The following is an 18,832-nucleotide window of genomic DNA, read 5'->3' on the forward strand; positions in this document are numbered from 1 at the left end:
GAGAGAGAGAGAGAGAGAGAGAGAGAGAGAGAGAGAGAGAGAGAGAGAGAGAGAGAGAGAGAGAGAGAGAGAGAGAGAGAGAGAGAGAGAGAGAGAGGGGGGGAGGGGAGCAGGAGAGGGAGGGAGAGAGAGTGTGAGGGAGAGAGTGAGAGGGGGGGGGAAGAGAGAGAGAGAGAGAGAGAGAGAGAGAGAGAGAGAGAGAGAGAGAGAGAGGGGGGGGGGGGAGGGAGATAGAACGAAAGACAGAGGACATACAGAGAGAGAGAGGGTGTAGGATGTAGAAGTACATTGTATGTTCAATCTCCGGGTTGTTGTCCTTTTGAAGCGCACTTATACTTGAGTGTTTTTCACATAGTAGCACTGCACTGTTGAATGAAATTGATATCTCTGTAGACCTGGTAGACAGGTTTTGCCAGAATGATCCCTCTCATGCAGAAAATACGCTCTTGAAATATGAACCACATTGTAGTCGTGTAGGTAATTATTTTGATGATGATATCTGTGATGAGGCCAGCACAAAGCGTCTGTTTAACACTGAATCCAGCTTGCCTACTGGGCACCAGGTTGACCAGGCGCACCCACGCAAGGTTATACGGCACTGCTAGCATGGCACAATGGTACGCGTGTTGTCAAAACAGATTATTATTCTAGCAAAGGCAATAGATATCACACGGAGGAACTACAGTGCTGGCAACTGAAATCCGACCCCGCGAGCGGTGCGCTGCCATCGCAAAGACCCAGCTCGGGATGGTAAAACTACGAAACAGAGACCGCTAAAATGTGAACCCACCGCTCAGGCCAGGGGGGACGGATTTCAGTTGCCAGTACTGTAGATAATATACACGTGTACTGGTTAACGCTGAACGACAATACAGATGGAACTGGGCCCCCACAATGACACAGTGTACAGCCCACACATGCGGTACAATGTATAAAAATGACACTGTTATCGTGATGTTACACATGTGGTCAAAATAGCCAGTAGTTAACAAAAATCATTGTTCGCGTGAGTGAATCGGCCGGAGCCGGGCTGTGCTGTACATGCATTTCCGCATGCGCAGGGACACCACCATGCCCAGTGATCAAGGAACACATGCAGCTCCTAAGCTAAGCGGTAGCACAGGTAATGCAACACATGTAACCATGGTAACCGGTATGGGCACAGGCCCTAGCAAAGCGGCGATAGCTGTCACATGAAACGGGCTAGCTAGAGTCGGAACCGGTGACGACATTAGAAATGGACGGAATGGCGGTACCAGTGCACACAGTCATTGAACCATTACAATCACAAACACTAGGCACTGATAGCACTATCCACCATTTTACAGCTAGTCAAGACTTCAGTGCGGCAACTACTTCAAGAAGTAAGTTGTTCCATATGAGAATAGTCCTGAATGCACCAACACCGGGCAAAACTGTCTCGTCATGATAATGCTGACAAGAACGAAAACACTTCCAGCACACAAAACAGAGAGGTTCCAGGCTAGCTTCCTACACACAAGTATGAATAAAAGCCAGGCAAGTCACATTATTTCCATTTTTGCAAAAGTGCTCATGCCTACATAGAATGGAGAACAACAACAACAACAGCAGCAGCAGCAGCAACAGCGACAACATCCATGGAACGAAAAAACATACCCCAACTCTCACACACGCACGCACACACACACACACACACACACGTGTGCGCACATACGCGTGCACACATACACACACATACCTAACAGCTACCATCATCACCAGTCCCATTCTCTCTCTCACTGCTAAATCGTTGGGCAAGCTGCGCACTGTGTTCTTTCTCCTGCTTTCTCAGCAGGGAATCATGCTCTCGCCGTACTCTTGATCGTCGCTCCTCACGATCTTCTCGTTCTCGAACTCGTTTGTCTTGCCGCTCCTCTCTTTCCCTTTCCATCCGGGCATCGTGCTCCATACGTCGCTGCTCCATCCTTTCTTTCCATTTCCGCTGCTCCCGCTCGCGTCGTTCCTCGGATTCAAGCTCCAGTCGCCGTATCGCAATACTAGCATTAGCATTGGCCAGAGCGCTGTATGCACTTTGGTCCGACTGCCTGTCTGCTGGCTCAGATCTTGCTCTCCGTGTCATTTGGTTCGGCATGGTGGCCATATGCGCTGCACTGTCTCCACCGCCATCATCATCATCATCGTTATCATAGTTCTCATCATAAACACTCTGAACCTGGTCACGGTCATCGTCCACGTCAGGTCCTAGTTCAGCTAGATGACTGGTCATGCTGCGTCCAAGGACACTCTGACTTTGAGCTGACTGCGGGGGTGCCGAGGCTGGGGTAGAACACATGGATAGGGTTGATGCAGAACACGCTACCGGTGCTGATGCTGACAGGTGTGCGGATGCAGAAGCAGAAATCGGTGCGGCAGATGAAGCCGAGCGCAGTGCCGCGGTGGAAGCGGAACGTGTTGCCAGGGCGGATGCGGAGCGCGGTGCCAAGACCGGCCGCGACTCGGACACCGAACGCAAGGTCGAAGTGGACCCCGCTGGCGCTGCCGAAGCAGAGACTGAATGCAATGCAGACGTAGTCGACGGACTTGTTGATAACGCCGACGGCCTCGCTGATGCCCTGGCAGATAATGCTGCTGCTGAGGATGACGTGGCTGAGTCTGATAGAGCAGCCAGAGCACACGCTGGGTCGAATGCAAGGGCAAATGATGAGGCAGAGAGCGGAGGCGGGGATGCTGGAGATGGAGATGGCGGAGGCGATGCCACAGACGACAGCACACCATTTGCGGTTGCACACGCAGCGCCAAGCCGTGGGTCTTCCAGGAAGCAGGCATTCCAGATAGCGAAGTTTGCCCACTTTGAGATCGCATACTGCAGAAGATAAATGTACAGCATCGAGAGAGAGAGAAAAAATACGGCCTCTGTGACTTAGTTCACATGATCATATGTGTGTGTGTGTGTGTGTGTGTGTGTGTGTGTGTGTGTGTGTGTGTTTGTCCTTATGTGTCTTTGTGTGTGCGTGTGTGTGAGAGAGAACAAGAGATAGAAAGAGCACGCTTATATCTCTCTTATCTGGACCTCGAAGCCACATGCACCTTAGTCTGCCCGGCACTCTCTGGGAGAGATTTAGTGGAAATATTACTACTCTTTTGATATTTTTGAGTGACGTCATAGTGACGTCATGTACCACATCTCGTGCACGTCCCCACCAAACGTATGTGATTCAGAGTTGGGACAATGAATCCTGCAAAGCTGCTGCTGCTTCCAGCGATACTCACTGTTGTGTATGGGTGTTTGTCTGAAGGCGAACATAACACTTACCGGTATATGTTACTGGCGAAGACTAAACCGTGTCCACAATCTGATCGCCAATGGTGCGTGTGTGTGTGTGCATCTGTGTGTGCGTGTGCATCTGTGTGTGTGTGTGTGTCTCTGGCTCCTTTCGGAGTGGTGTGGCCCTTGTGGCAACCAAGCTACAGTAGTAGTAGTAGTAGTAGTAGTAGTAGTAGTAGTAGTAGTAGTAGTGTGTGTGTGTGTGTGTGTGTGTGTGTGTGTGTGTGTGTGTGTGTGTGTGTGTGTGTGTGTGTGTGGTCAATGCGAGACTCGCTTTACACGGTAATCAAAATCTTTCTTTCCTCCGACAAAAACATGCAAAATACAAAAATGAATGTGTACCATACGTATCCTACAAGTTTGAGAGAAGGAATAGCGTGCGCATATACCGTACTTGCGCGATTTGAGCCCTCTCTTGAATAGTGCTATCTCAAATAGAGCCCCAGTCTCTAAGAGCCAGTGAAAAAATAGAGCGCTCTCTTGGATAGTGCCCCCTCCCCCGGGTTTGTAACCAAGCGCATGTGCACATTTGGCGTTCTTTTGCTAATGTTCTTGTCCATGCCACTCCACTGGTGGTTCAGGATCAAAATCACACTTCTTGTCGCCCTTTCTGTTGAGTCGTTGATAGTTTACAGTTAACTTTAGGCTCTGTTTTTCTTTGCCTTCTTTGCTTTTATGCGGGACAACGTAAAGGTATGAGCATTGAAACAATAGAGCCCTCCCTTGAATAGTGCCCTCTCTTCAACAGTGCCCCTCTTTTGCATAGTGACCCCCATCTGTGATGGACATTGAAAAAATAGTGCCCCACGGCACTAATCCAGCGAGTACCGCAATAGTCCATCGGCCAAATCTCAGAAAGAGCCTCTTTCGGCGAAGGTGATGCACTGAAGCTCCAACTAAACGCCCTTTGGCACACTAGCTCATGAGACCCCATAGAATACGAATCCGTTTGTTGGACGTTGCCAATCCAGTCCAGGATAGTCGAACTGGGTCGAATACCTTCTTCCGATTTTCGTAATTTCGTCCACCATTACATCTTTCTCCTCGACTTTTTTTTCGCTTGGCGAATGTTCTTGAGCCGCTGAGCAGAATCTACGCACGCTCGAACACTTGAAATGCCTGCATGTTGACGGTTCGCAAGATTCTAGCGAGCTTGGTGGAAATCTATTATTTATTTTGACATTTTTGGGGGAATCTGAATTAGAACAGTAGAAGCTCATTCGGAGAAGACGGCGTGTCGCCGCTGTCGGATTGTCGCTACTGTGTTTCAGATGTATTTGCTTGAACGTGCTATTGAGGATGGACAGAAGATGAAGTGACGGCTTTCTTGAACACGGACGTTGTGTCTACATTGTAGCTGAAACATCTCATCTGGCGTCTAGAACGCAATTATTATGAGTTGTGAGTGCCAGCTGAGCTGAACACAAGCTGGACACCATTCGTCAGCTGGGAATTTGCATCGAAGCTCTTGATAGCCACGATAAGCATAATTATACAGAGGTAACCTTGTTTGACTCAATACGCATGCAGGTGATACCACTAGTGGCACTACAATGTAAATGGTGCAAAATTGATGCAACAGCGAATATGTACTTCGTACAATCACGAACAATTGTAAGGCAAGTGTTCATGCCTGTCATAGAAGAATTTCAGCCCGGAAGTCTTGTTGTCATGGTCATAAATAATACAGGACTTGAGTTGGCTCTGGACATAAAAACACTTGTGGTGAATACGGTCATTATTGCGAGAAAAATATTTAGCCACTGTATGTTAACTGATGCCGCACTACACGCAATATTTCATGTACATGTGTGTGAGACTCAATTGCATCCACAAGGCCGTAGATGCATGTAAGCACACAATGCTGCACAGTATAAGTAGTAGTCGACATGTGGTGTCTTCCTGCTGCACATGCACATGCGGCAAGTTGGCAACGACACATGACCTATCTGCACCGCACAGCGTGAGCTTAGAAAGGAATATTGCACACATAGTGCTATTTGTGTTCCGATATCGTTAAGCCGGTATACATGTAGTATCCTTATACATGTACCTGGTCACTCGATAGGCGATGCCGACTGTACTAATCTTATCCATATTACCCGATAGGCTATAGCACACTGCGTCAGATCACTATGCAACAAAACAAGAGCTTTGGAGCGAATATACACTGAAGCAAAGTAGGTTTCAACGGTACAGCACTAGTCACGATGAGGGGAGTTACGAGGATGGTTAGGCCGTGACACATAGATGATGATTGTTAATGATTCATGCACGGTGGAAAATTACCACCAATGGCGATCATATTGCTTTCACAACAATGACATCAGTAGGAGCAGTGACACAACCTTATTGCTCCAAGTAGGATTTACAAGCGAGTGAAGGGAGAGCAGACTGGGTCTAAGCAAGGAAGTAATCGGCATCAGAGGTGAGCTTGCACATCAGAAAACAGATGATGATCACCAAACACAGAAAAGTTGGCTATGTGTATGTTTGTGTCACTGTGTGTGCATGTGTGTGTGTGTGTGTGTGTATGCGCGCACATCTGTGTGTGAAAGAGAGGCAGACAGACAGATAGCATATGGTGGGAGGGATCAAGGTCTGACCTCAGAGTTAAATGCTGACGGTGTGGAATAGCAACAGTGCGAAATCGGGCAGGGTGGTTAATGGCCCACACTGGAGCCGAGTAGGAGCGCCAGTGGTTGAGGGCTAGCACAGGAGTAGCAGCAGCTCCAGCCTAGGAAGATCAGCTTCTGGATGAAAATCTCCCAGACACAGTAGGTACCAAGCTTCACTAGCAGATTGCCGGCAGGGGTGCACGGCGAGCACCCGTACATCCCTCAAGCCACCAGAGCCGCAGTACTTGGACACGATCCAGGTGCTTACCCGCCAACAATGCTGAGAAGGCACTGGAGCCATACAGGAACTTATGATCGAGCATGACCACAGACTTGAAATACAGGGTCCGGCGTTGAATACTGAGACAGCGACGTCTCCTCCAAAGAACACCACTCAGCCCCACCATTGCATTATTTTCGCTTTTTCATGATTTTTACAATTGTGTTAGAGCACACAGCACTCGATGCAACATTTACCAGTGACTAAATAACTCCGCGTCTCCGACCATAACTGCAGCGTTCCCGTGAGCCTGTTGGATTTCTGTCAGCCTGTTGAGATTATCTTCATCTCGTCACATGTGAGCCTGTGTGTTTCATCCGTATCGTGGCACAATTACACAGACACGATTTCCAACTCAGGCCGGTTCCGTTGCTCGAAGGGTTGGCGGTAAGAATTGCTACGCCGTCTGTGGCTGCATGGGAACTTGGCGAGTCGTCGTCTTTCTCCATAAATCCTGATCGTCACGCGAACAACAGCCACTATTGTCTAAAAACTACGACACAACAGTATCAAGCTCGCCCCAGCAGAAGGACACGAATAACGAGCGCTAAGACGGAGAAAGAGAGACAGGGTTAGCGAGAGCTGACTAGTGCAGGTACGCTGTCACCTCCTGAGGTGGTGGGCGAAGCAGCGAATTGAAACGAAGGAAGATAGAACTTATTAGAAGGCATACGGAGGCACCAAAACCTATTGCCTGTCACATACTAAGTGCCATTTAGGGTTGACAGCTGTCAGCTGACAGCCTCAAAAATTTGAAAATCTGCTCAAAAAACTCTCGATCAGAACTCTGCGCACTCTCAAATGGAGCGCACAGTAAAAAACTCGGCGACGAAGAACGCTTCGTATCGACGCCCTGGACTGAATTCGGCACGTCCAACAAACGGAATAGTGTTTTCTGATATATTCTCTACGTGCTGGGTATGGTCGCGTTTAGTTGGAAGCTCAGTGCATCACCACTTTCGATTTTGAGACTTGGCCGATGGACTACAAGCAAAATAATGAAATCACAGAAGTGACAGAACTAATGACGTAATGTATAATTATGACTATTGTTGTAGTACATAATTATTATTGTTGTCTTGTCTCACCTTCAAGTCTTGAGGGTCGATGACCAGTTTTCCTGTTTGCTCTCTGATTCTCATTTTTTCGTACGTCAACTTCGCCTTTTTCTTCATAGTGTCCAGCTTATGCTTGCAGTTGTCCATCGATAGCTTGGGCCATCGCTTCTCCTTGCAAATCTCATTCATTTGCGTGCACGCAAGCTGCAAGTTGTATTCTCGAGTCCGCGCCTGCCCGGCCTCACTCGCCTCATTTAGCACCATGTGCCAAATGCTCATGAATTTACCCTCCATCTCTTCCGTGAAAAGCCTCACCGGCATGATCGCGGCCAAACGTTGTCACAAAACGATACGAAGAAAACGTCTCCCGTCCGGGCACTGGCCTGGGAAATACGCGTTTCTTGTTCGCACGGTTCATTCGTATCCCGTGCCCGTCAAGAGTGATAAAGGAAAACGCGCGGCTAACTAGCTGTAGTCTAGATCTACGTCTTGTAGCTAGCAGTGCTATCGACTGTAGTCAGTGTAGACACTAGTAGTAGTCGAGTCTATGACTGAGACTGTAGTCCCTGACTGTGCGTCGTGCATGCTGCGGCAGTGCGATCTGGTCGCTAGACTAGACGCTAGCAGCTAGCAGGTTTATTATGTGTAGGGCTCCCTGGACGCTAGTCAATGATCCACGGCGCGGCGGCGGCATTCGTGCGATCGATCGATATGAAGGATTTCTAGCAGAAATCTTTTATTTTGGTCACGTGATTGAAGTCGCTACCGCCACATACTACTACGTCACTACTACGTGTATTGTCATGTCGCCGCACATTTGAATGGCGCTCGTTCAACAAAATTTTTAGATTGCAGGATACCGGATGAAGCAGTGTTTGAGTTAGTGTTGCTGTTAGTAGATTCCGTCCTTGCCCTGGCGAACTGTTCGACGCCATGCCGCCACGGATATTCTCGAGAGACATGGAGGTCAACTTCATCAACATCTGCCACATGGTGTTCGAGGTGAGCGGCGGACAATCGCGGACTCGAGATCATAAGCTGCAAATCGCGTGCACGCTAATGAACGACATGTGCAAGGAGAGAAATTGGCCCAGACTCTCGCTGGTCAACTGCAGGCACAAGCTGGACTCGCTGAGGAAGAAGGCGAAGCACCTGTACGCCGCTATGAGAATTGGAAGCCAATCAGGAAAATGCGTCGTCGACCCTGAAGAAGTGAAGGTGAGAGAACAAAAGAATGTTTTTTAATAGTTTGTTTTTTCACGCACTTGTGCACATGCACAGCTGTACCCACATCGTCTAGAGAGATCTTGGACAGGGAAGGGGTTGACGTCGACATGAGATAGGAGGCAAGGGGGCGCGGGATGGGGTCTGTGAGGCTCATCCGAACACTGGTCCACCGAGTCTTAGTCGGGAAAGCACATATGGCCCGATATCTGAGACTTTCGACCTTCGGGGCTACGCGTTTTTTTTGAGAAAACACTAAAAACAAATTTGTTCGCAAAAAATCGATTCCGTCAAAGCAAAGTGCAGAGACGACAATGGCGGAAGAAAATTGAAGGCGATTCTTGTGTCAGTTGGTTATTGGGCTCACGGAGCACAGCAGCCGCGATCCCATGGACGGTGATGCATCGTTCTTTGTGGATATCCTGTCAAGCGGCGACAGCGCTTCTAGTTCTGAGAGCGCATGTTAGGCGAATCGATCGCAAGTGACACGCGGTACTTACCTGTCGGGGGCGACGATGATGAGGACTTGGCCTGGATGAGAATGATCAAGGCCTACCACAGTCTGCCTCAGCGATAGCTGCTACAGCTCCTGGCAAGGACAACCAGGTGGATTCCTGAGGGTACGCCGCTTGCAAGGTCGCTGGGCGCCCTTGCCCGAGTGGCAGAACTGTTTCCTGAGTGTCACGCCAGACCTGCTAAAACAGCACGAAATGATGCGAGTTTTCTTTGCGACGATGATCCTAAAATGTTTTGGATGGCAAGCTCGATACTCGAGCTAATAATGGCGAATCAGACCATCACGGAGCACATGAGGCTGGGCAATCTCCAGTAACATTCAGTTACTTTTGAGTTGGTGGTGTGAAACGCTTGTCAGGCTGTGTTACTGATGTTTGGAAATGGTCAGTCTCCACAAAGTGCAACAAGGCGAATCTGGACGCATTTGCTCTGTTTGACTCCTTCACAATAAGTATGTGAATGCTGTTACATGTATCATGGTGTTCCGTCACAATCTGTTGCAGACAATCCTGTCAAGCATGTCCATCACCAGGAGAACAGATAAATCACCTCTCCTTCTAATGCTGCTATTGCTGCTGTTGCAACTACACAACCTCAATAAAGTCACGGAATGCTGGAAATGAAGTACCTGAACAGTCAAAACACTTTACCATAGTATATTAGCTGGCTATTGATATCACATGGAAACAATTTTTGGTGGCTCCAAACACACTGATCTTTCAAAATTGTAAAAAAGAACAATTCATTAACATGACTCCTGGCTGTAAAATGCATTTCTACATGGTCAATATTGGTCTGATGGCCGTGAAACGAAGTCACAATACTCTACAAAGGCAAGACATCAATTTGCAATAAAAAAATCAATTTCACCAAAACAGCCCCGAAGGTCGATTTTCTCAGATATTGGGCCATATGCGGGAGAAAGGACGGAATTGGTGAGTTAGCAGAGTCCGGAGTGGTTGACGAAGAAGAAGATAGAGCATTGGCATAATTTAGCCATAGGCTTACGTGTAGCCTAGCGTTGAAACTCAAAGACTGCCACAATCCCATACTCAATGAGACAAAAATCGTTAAAAAGAAGTAGGGCTGAAACGATCATTCAATAGCTCCTAACGATCAACCAATATCATTAACGATCGATATATTGGTTTTATAGATTCTTGTCGGCTCTACTCGCGTACCTCGTATACCAGTTTATGAGGAAATTCCATGATCCCTTTGCTACTTTAGAAATTTGTGGCACCGCACTGTTGACATCTGTGGAAATCTGGCTGGTATTATCAACATGAACTAGAGAATTTCATGTTGTTGCTAGAGCAAAGAATCTTGTCATCACCCTCTGGGAAGCTCTTATCTCCGACCTCTCACACAAATGAACCAAGCAGACAAAGTATTCTCTCCCGATCTCTTTCAAAGTCACAAATCAAACTTACCGCGCTTGATAGTACTCGTATTCACTATCGGATGGAGTGCAAGGGCTAGAATACTGTCACTGATATGCAGGCATAATAAATCGTTAGCACTCGTTTTGAACGCTAACGATTATCGATTGCACTCTTAACGATCGATATGCGAGTTATCGGTATAATTGTTCCAGCCCTAAAAAGAAATCACCTGTTCAAAAAAATTAAATTCACGGCTCGCGTGAGACTTGGCGGCCAAGGTTACCGCATCCCTAGGAAATGGTGAAGTAGAGTAAAATATTGCAGAATGTGCAGTTATTGGTAGACGTGCTAGGAACAGGCAGGAAAATACGAAGAGGTTAAATACTAGTGTTGAAACGATCTCACCGGATACTCGTTAGCTCGCTCGCCAGAAACTCGGCTCGTTTGTGCGGCCAGCTCGTTTGCACTAACGAACACCGTACTCCGTACACATGGCAGTACATGTCGACCGGGGAGTCGTAAAAATATTTTATGACTCCCTGGTGGATCGAGAGTCCAGTCCCTCGCAAAGTGAAAATCACTCGCAGTTACAGGTGACTGTATGCCTGCACGACACTTGAGTTGTTTCAGTTGTCGTGGCAGCTTTGGTGGACTCTACTGATGTCTTGTTCCGCATCTGCTGACCTGTCGCAGGATATGCTTCAGTCACCTCTCCATTCGAGTGAAAGTTACGCTCAGTCGTTTGGAAGTTTTCTCCCGCGATGCAGCGAAGACCAGGGCTACTTGCAATCTTTGCAAAACGGTCTATTATTACAAAGGCTAATCCACGACCGCGCTGAAAAGACATCTCGACACCAAACAGCAGTCCGAAGTGAAGCAGCAGCAAACCCAAAAGCCGGCGGTGATAATTTGAACCAGCTGAAAAAAATCGAACTTAGAAAAAAAATTATTCAAAAAAATAATCATATTTGCCACATCAATGAAACTCGTGAGATCGCTCGATAGCTTGCTCGTTAGTGGAACTGATCGCTCGTTTGTTATAGGTACGCTCGTTTCAACACTATTAAATACCTCGCTGGTTGTTGTTAGTATGTGTACTAGTGATTGCGCAGTCTGAAATATTTTACTCTTTTAAACACGGACAAGGTAGGTAATAGGGCCAGCATTTATTGGGGGAAAATAGAGAGAAAGAGAAACGAAAGACTACATTGTGACAACAAGAGAGAGAGAGAGAGAGAGAGAAGAGAGAGAGAGAGAGAGAGAGAGAGAGAGAGAGAGAGAGAGAGAGAGAGGAGAGAGAGAGAGAGAGAGAGAGAGAGAGAGAGAGAGAGAGAGAGAGAGAGAGAGAGAGAGAGAGAGAGAGAGAGAGAGAGAGAGAGACAGAGAGAGACAGAGAGAGAGACAGAGAGAGACAGAGAGAGACAGAGAGAGACAGAGAGAGACAGAGAGAGACAGAGAGAGAGTGAGAGAGAGAGAGAGAGAGAGAGAGAAAGAGAGAGAGAGAGAGTGAGTGAGTGAGTGAGTGAGTGAGAAAGAGAGAGAGAGAAAGGGAGGGTAAGAGAGTGTGTGTGTGTGTGTGTGTGTGTGTGAGAGAGAGAGAGAGAGAGAGAGAGAGAGAGAGAGAGAGAGAGAGAGAGAGAGAGAGAGAGAGAGAGAGAGAGACAGAGAGAGAGAGACAGAGAGAGACAGAGAGAGAGACAGAGAGAGACAGAGAGGGAGAGAGTGCTAGATGAAGGGCCAGGGCAGTAGCTATGGCAAATATGGGTGCGCCCGTAACTACCTAGACCAGTGGAACAAAAGGTGCCATATGTGGCGGGGGGGGGGGGGGGGGTGGGTGGGGGCGGGGGGGGGGGGGGGGGGGGGGGGGGGGGTACATCGGGCGGCAGGCAGTTCCAGTACACATTGCCAACACACTGAATTGTGGATCTGACTGAAGGACCAGGTAAAACGGTACTGTCAGTAGACGGGAAGCCTGACCACTCTTTGCGTGACCGTTGACCAAATCAATGAAAGTGTAGAAAAATGCTGATCACTTCAAGACATCTGTGAAAAAGAATAATGATTTCTGTTGAGTATTAGAGAGAGAGAAAAATCAAGGCAGAAGAGGAGAGGACGGGGTGGTAGACACACATACACACCTTGAACGTGCCCATTGCCGATGGCAATGATAGCGAAGGGACTATCCGCTAGCTTTGCAGTACGGAGCGTGGCGCTTGAGGTCCCCGGGACGACGGCAGACCTTTCCACATGCGCAGCGGAAGCCAGAGTCAGGATCAGGAGGAGCACGGGCGGGAGGACGACGATGAGCAATCTGCCTCCAGGCAGAGCGATCATGGGCAGCATCAAACCAGCAGTCAGAAGGCACTGGGGGGCTGATGGAGCGGAGATCATCCACGATGATGTCACGCCACCGCTTGCGTGGACCATGGCGAGGGCGTGTTGCAGGGAGCTCCCCAAACAAAACTCGCTTCGGCATGCGGTCGTCGTTCATCCGGCCAACATGGCCAAGCCAACGCAGTCGATATTCCCGGATGATGTCCGCGACGTCACAGTCAATGCCGAGGGTTCGGGCCATGGTAACCGAGGTGACGCGGTTGTCCCACTGGTCCCACCTGGATACGCCAACGATGATGCGAACACACTGGTGATGAAAGGTGTTGAGAGAGCGCAGGTCCGGTGCTTTCGGCGTCCACGTCTCTTCTCCGTACAGGAGGGTCGTCAGCACAAGGGCGATGTACACGCGGTGCCGACAGCGGAGAGATAACGACCGATTCTCAAACACCGGGACACGGAGACTGCCGAACACACGCGAAGCCTTGGCGAGACGGGACTGAACATCATGCGAAGACTGCCCGTCCCGATGGATGACGCTGCCAAGGTACGTAACACTGTCAACGGCCTCGATGGTGCTCGCACCAAGAGACACCGGCTCATTCATGGGCGATTTGACAGTCATGCATTTGGTCTTCAATAGACTGACCGTGAGGCCCCACCGCGCCGCGCCGCACACGAAATGAACAATTCCGTGCACCGATCAAAAATCGGCTTGGTGGTGGCATACACTGCAGCATCGTCCGCAAACTGGGACTCTGTGACGACATCACGTTGCAGGCGGGACTTGGCAGTGCGGTCTCCAACCAACTTTCGGCCAACTCGGTAGTGCAGCTCAACACCAGCGTCCGGGCACATGGAGCGCCAATACCCAACGACTGCAGAGAAATACAAGTTAAACAAGACGGGTGCCAAAGTACAACCCTGACGCAGACCGTTGTTGACGTTAATGGCAGCAGTGACACCGCCCTCGATGCGGACCTTCACCTCCATCGACTCATGCAAGGACTTGATGATACTGAGCATCCTTGGGGGAACACCAAACCTCTGGAGCAAACACCACAGCGCTGGACGGGGGATCGAGTCGTATGCCTTTCGCAAATCGACAAGAGAGCATACAACGGCGAGTCATGTTCGTAAGATTTCTCAATCAATTGCCTGGCAACAAAGATCATGTCTGCACACCCTCTGCCCTTGCGAAAACCAGACTGTGACTCGGGAAGCATCTTCTCCGAGATTGTCTGCAGCCGGTTCTGAAGAATCCGCGCAAACAACTTCCCAACAACATCCAAAAGGCTGATACCCCTCCAGTTATCACAAACTTTCAAGTTGCCTTTCTTAGGTATTGGAACAACGATGGCATCCCGCCACTCAGCGACAACCGATGCCTCATCCAACACCTAATGCATGAGCTCTGAACCAGACGATCATGGAGCTCCTCACCACCCGAGATAATCATTTCGGAAGGATACCTGATCAGTGGCCCGCACACACACACGCACGCACGCACGCACCCCCCCCCCCCCGCACACACACATGTGCACACACACACATACACATACACACAACTTTCCTGTCGTGTAGAGCCACTACCACTAGGGTCACTGGCAAGAGCAGGTACATATATGCGGGAACTTGTCCCGTTCTCTAGCTGTTGAACGGTGACAGCGCCTTGAACAACGGTCTCGGTTGCGTCCCTGGGCTGAGCAGAAACAACGATTGAAGATGTCCCAGTGAGCACCGCAGCAACTTCGAGCGGTAGTATCAACGGTGGCAACAGCAGTTGATGCGATTGGTGCTGGGCATGAGGTAGAAGCGGAGCAATGATGCACAGCCAAGTCACCGTGGCTCCGGAACCACAGTAACGCCGAGGGCACTGACATGCACCTCTCTGCTCTGAAACCGGCTTCAGCCGTGTACACTTGTGCCTGGCAAGGTTGCCCTGACGTGCGAAGTGCCGGGCGTATGTGTAGCAAGTCACCGGTGCTGGTACGGGGGATCTGGGGCGTCCGAGGTGTAAGCCAACCTCCAGTCTGGGCGAGAGTCACAGACCGCTCTGTACCTGTCCGCTTCAAGGTCTCGCGAGTGGAGGTCCTTCCCAGTACAGTCTTTCCACCGCCGACGTGGGCCATGTGCCGGGCGACGAGATGGCAGGGCGCCGAACAGCAACTGCTTGGGTAATCGGACGTCGACCATGCTGGCGACATGGCCCAGCCACTTGAGACAACTCACCATTTGTGGTAGCTGAACTCGAAACCAACGCCAGAAATTCCTTTAACCCTCTGTTGCCACTTGATGACGACTACCCACATGAAGATGTTGAAGAGGGCAGAAGCCATAGGGCAGCCTTGCCGCAAGCCGTTGGTGACGCTAAACGGATCCACGTCTGTGCCACTCACGCGCCATACTGCAGACATCTCATGATGGGAAGATCAGGTGACTGCAAGCATGGGGGAGGGACACCAGTACTGTTGAGGCAACGAACTGAAATAATAAAAACCCAAACCAACCAAACCAAACCAGCACAGGAGAGCACCTGCTAGAGGCACTCACGGGGCACGGAGCCGTAGGCTTTCGTCAGGTCAATGAAAAAGAAAAAAGCCCTTGGCTGTATGCCAAGGCCGTCACAGCCCCACCTTTTCGGCCGTTTTTTTTTTTTTTTGGAGCACACTGCAACTAAGCGCGAATATCGCAGCTCAGCCCAAACATGGCAAATAATGAAGAATCCTTTTCCCCGATCGTGGTTTATTGCAGAATCAAAAAAGTCTTTCATTGCACTAGTTACACTGAAATGGCACCAAATGCCTGAAAATGCTTGCAATTGGCATCAGTTTTTGAATTTTTTCCCGGGGGAGGATAATGAAGAATTCTTGTCCCCGATCGTAGCGTCTTCTTGGCTTGTTGCAGAATCAAAAAGTCTTTCATTGTAGTTACACTGAAATGGCACCAAATGCCCGGAAATGCTTGCAATTGGCTTGAATTTTTCCCGGGGGAGGGTCCTGGACCCCCCTTCCATGGCCGCCCCACCTCCAAAGTCGGTACAATGGGCCTGTATGCTTTATGGTCTTCTCGAGCAGCTGATCGATGCTGAATACCATGTCCGTGCAGAATCTGCCTCGCCGAAAGCCGCACTGCGATTCTAGGAGGAAGCTGCTGGCAAGGGCCTGTAGTCTCAATGAATCAGAATGAGACTACACAAACATACACACACACACACACACACACACACACACACACACACACATACACACACGCACACACATACACACACGCACACACACACTCACACTCAAACAGACACACGTGCACAAACAGGCATACCCCGCACACAACGTTTTCAGGAGTTGGATTGTACCCTCCAAAAACAAAAAATATCGCAGAGATGTTTGAATAAACGGCGAGGAGACAACAATTAGAGTACCACAATCAGTAATACAAGCTCAATCTTCCTACGTTCATCGTAGTTCTTCACGCATTTGCATCTTTGCATCATCTTTGCATCTTTCCCTCAGACCAATGAATGTATTTTTTTTCGATTCTTGAATTGTTATATTCTGCAGGAGGCGGTTTCAAAGTGGGACAACTTTGCTCTGTGGAACTCCTGCTTCTTGAACAGCCCACACCTCGGTGCAAGACTAGCGCTGAATGGAGCCTCGCCACCGCCAGTTTCTTCGCCTCCTCCGTCTCCGCAGCAGCATTCTGCTCCTTTGTTTACCATTGACTTGGACCAGGAATGTGCCCTGCCGGCGTTTTCTCATTCAGCCGCCAGCTCATCACAGTGTTCAACCTCGGCGTTACATTCGGCGTCCGTGTCGCGATCAGTCCTGGCACCGCGCTCTGCATCCACCCTGGTCACACGGTCCGCTTCAACCGCGGCACAGCGCTCGGCTTCACCTGCCTTGCCACGGTCTGCTGCGCGAAGCTCTGCTTCAGCCTCGGTGACACATCCTGCAACGACCGCCGTACTGTATCCTGCTTCAACTCCTGCGCCGCTATCTGCTTCAACCCCACGCTGTGGTTCATGCTCAGAAACCCTGCCGTCTGCCTCAGCGTCAGTGTCCTATTCAGCTCCAAGTCAGAGTCTCCTTGGACGCAGCATGACCGGTCATCTAGCTGAACTAGGACCTTTTGACGGCGCTGACGTGGACAATGACCGTGACCAGGTTCAGAGCGTTTATGATGAGAACTATGATAACGATGATGATGGCGGTGGAGACAGTGCAGCGGACATGGTCCCCATACCGACAATGCAGTGCCCAACCGCACAGCATCAAAGCTTCTCGCAGCCGATCAACGAACAAGGAACAGTAACAGCAAACCAGACGACACCGGCGACAAGATTCGAGCAGCAGATTGTGCGAAGCACTCCGACAGAAGCCAACTTTGCTATCCGTCAACTGGAACTTGAGTTCGAGGAGCGAAGAGGCCGGGATCAGAGGAAATGGACTGAAGAAATGGAGCAGCGGCGTAGGGAACACGAGGCACGTTTGGAAAGAGAAAGAGAGGATCGGCAAGATAGACGACTGCAAGAACGAGAAGAGCGTGAAGAGAGAAGACGTAAAGCGAGAGAGGATCGGGAAGATAGAAGACTTCAAGAACGCGAGGATCGTGAGGATCGACGAGCAAGAGCACGCATTGAGCACGAGTCTCAGCTGAGAAGACAGGAGGTGGAACACGGCGCTCAGATCTCTCAGCGATGTGGCAACGAGAGAGCGAATGCGAGTGGTGATGCTGGTAGCAGCTAGGTATGTGTGTGTGGGTGGGTGCGCGCACACGCGTGTGTGCATGTGTTCGCTCTCTCCCCTCTTCTGGGGAAGCCCACGTGACCAGTTTTGGCAGTGAGCAAGTACAAGCAAGTACAAGTGTGTGTATGCATGTGTGTGTGTGTGTGTGTGTGTGTGTGTGTGTGTGTGTGTGTGTGTGCGTGTGTGTTTTAAACGTTCTATGATACGTGCAGGATTTGCCTTGAACGGTTGGTATTATGCATGTGTGTAAGGGAAGTGTTTTTGTTCTTGTTAAGGTTGGTGTTTCTCTTAGAACTGCTCTGAGATGTAGCTGGAGTGCCGGGTGGAAGGATGTTTTTTTTTTGTGGTGCCAAAGTGAAGTTCACACGTTCACGTCACCGCATGTTGTACATTTGAGTTGAGAAACGCAACAAGCTTACTTATGCATGATGTTTCGCTTGTGTAAGGTCACCACCTTGCATGCTGTGCTTCTGTGTACGTATGGGCAAGTTGTTGTTGCTGTTGACTTTTTTTCACTTCACCAATTGCACAGGCATGTTTGCCTTCTCACCGTCCCGTAGGTCGGGTTCTCACAGAAAGATGAAGGAAATTATATGAAAAAATGTATAGAAATGGAACAAGTGATGCCAGATACAATATTGCATGTGCTGTACATATCGGGCATCATTCACCCACTGCCGTACACAGAGATTTCTATGACTTGTGCACTTGCATGTGCAGTCTTACATGTGCAGTCTTCCGATATAACGAACACCAATGCTCCCACTATGCATTTTTTTTTGTCTTTGCCTGTGAGCTGTGATCATTGTAAAAAAATCATGATTGTGCAGGAGAATTAGTTCTTTATAGCCGAAGTTTGTTGTAACAGAAATGCACTCACACTATACAAGCAGCAAGTCATGACTGGCAAGTGGCCCATGACAGTATGAGTGCACTTGGTATACATGCCGCCCAGGCCCCTACCATATTTGATTCGTTATAATACCACCGAAGTCGCAACTTTTAAGTTCATAGACGAGAACTGTGTATATAGGGTCAATTTTGTATGGGTTCGAACAGGGACATGGAGAATGGTTTGCTTGCCTGTATGACGACGTTTGCTATATCCGAGTAAAGTGGAGTCGACTGTATGTTTAGTTTGTGGATTAGCTGGAGCATGGCACATCGTCAGATCAGTGACGCACAGCAAAGGGGTTTCTGCCGCGATGATTGCGACTCGAGTCGGAGTTGCTCGAGCAAGTCCATTTCCGATGCCAGGTTGCAACGCTAACGCCGAGACCTCTGGTCGGTCGAGTTGCTCCCTGTACATCGGCACGTCCTCCCTACATCCCCTGTGTCTTACTTTGTGATTGTTTCCACATGTTTCTC

The 18,832-nt window shown here is 49.4% G+C and overlaps 2 protein-coding genes across 2 annotated transcripts; one reads left to right on the plus strand and one right to left on the minus strand.

Moving 5' to 3' along the window:
* Positions 1 to 923: 923 nt before the first annotated feature.
* On the minus strand, positions 924 to 7,736 carry LOC135828944 (MAP7 domain-containing protein 1-like). The gene is made up of 2 exons (XM_065341375.1): positions 7,294 to 7,736; positions 924 to 2,845 (listed from the first exon to the last, which is right to left on the minus strand). The coding sequence occupies exons 1-2, from the start codon at positions 7,582 to 7,584 to the stop codon at positions 1,721 to 1,723; spliced, it is 1,416 nt and encodes a 471-aa protein (XP_065197447.1). The 5' UTR covers positions 7,585 to 7,736; the 3' UTR covers positions 924 to 1,720.
* A 391-nt stretch (positions 7,737 to 8,127) lies between these two features.
* LOC135827852 (protein split ends-like) lies at positions 8,128 to 18,463 on the plus strand. The gene is made up of 2 exons (XM_065340283.1): positions 8,128 to 8,481; positions 16,280 to 18,463. The coding sequence occupies exons 1-2, from the start codon at positions 8,197 to 8,199 to the stop codon at positions 17,462 to 17,464; spliced, it is 1,470 nt and encodes a 489-aa protein (XP_065196355.1). The 5' UTR covers positions 8,128 to 8,196; the 3' UTR covers positions 17,465 to 18,463.
* The last annotated feature ends 369 nt before the right edge of the window (positions 18,464 to 18,832 follow it).

The sequence above is a fragment of the Sycon ciliatum genome, chromosome 12 (genome assembly GCF_964019385.1).
Source record: "Sycon ciliatum chromosome 12, ocSycCili1.1, whole genome shotgun sequence".
In the NCBI taxonomy this organism is placed as follows: domain Eukaryota; kingdom Metazoa; phylum Porifera; class Calcarea; order Leucosolenida; family Sycettidae; genus Sycon; species Sycon ciliatum.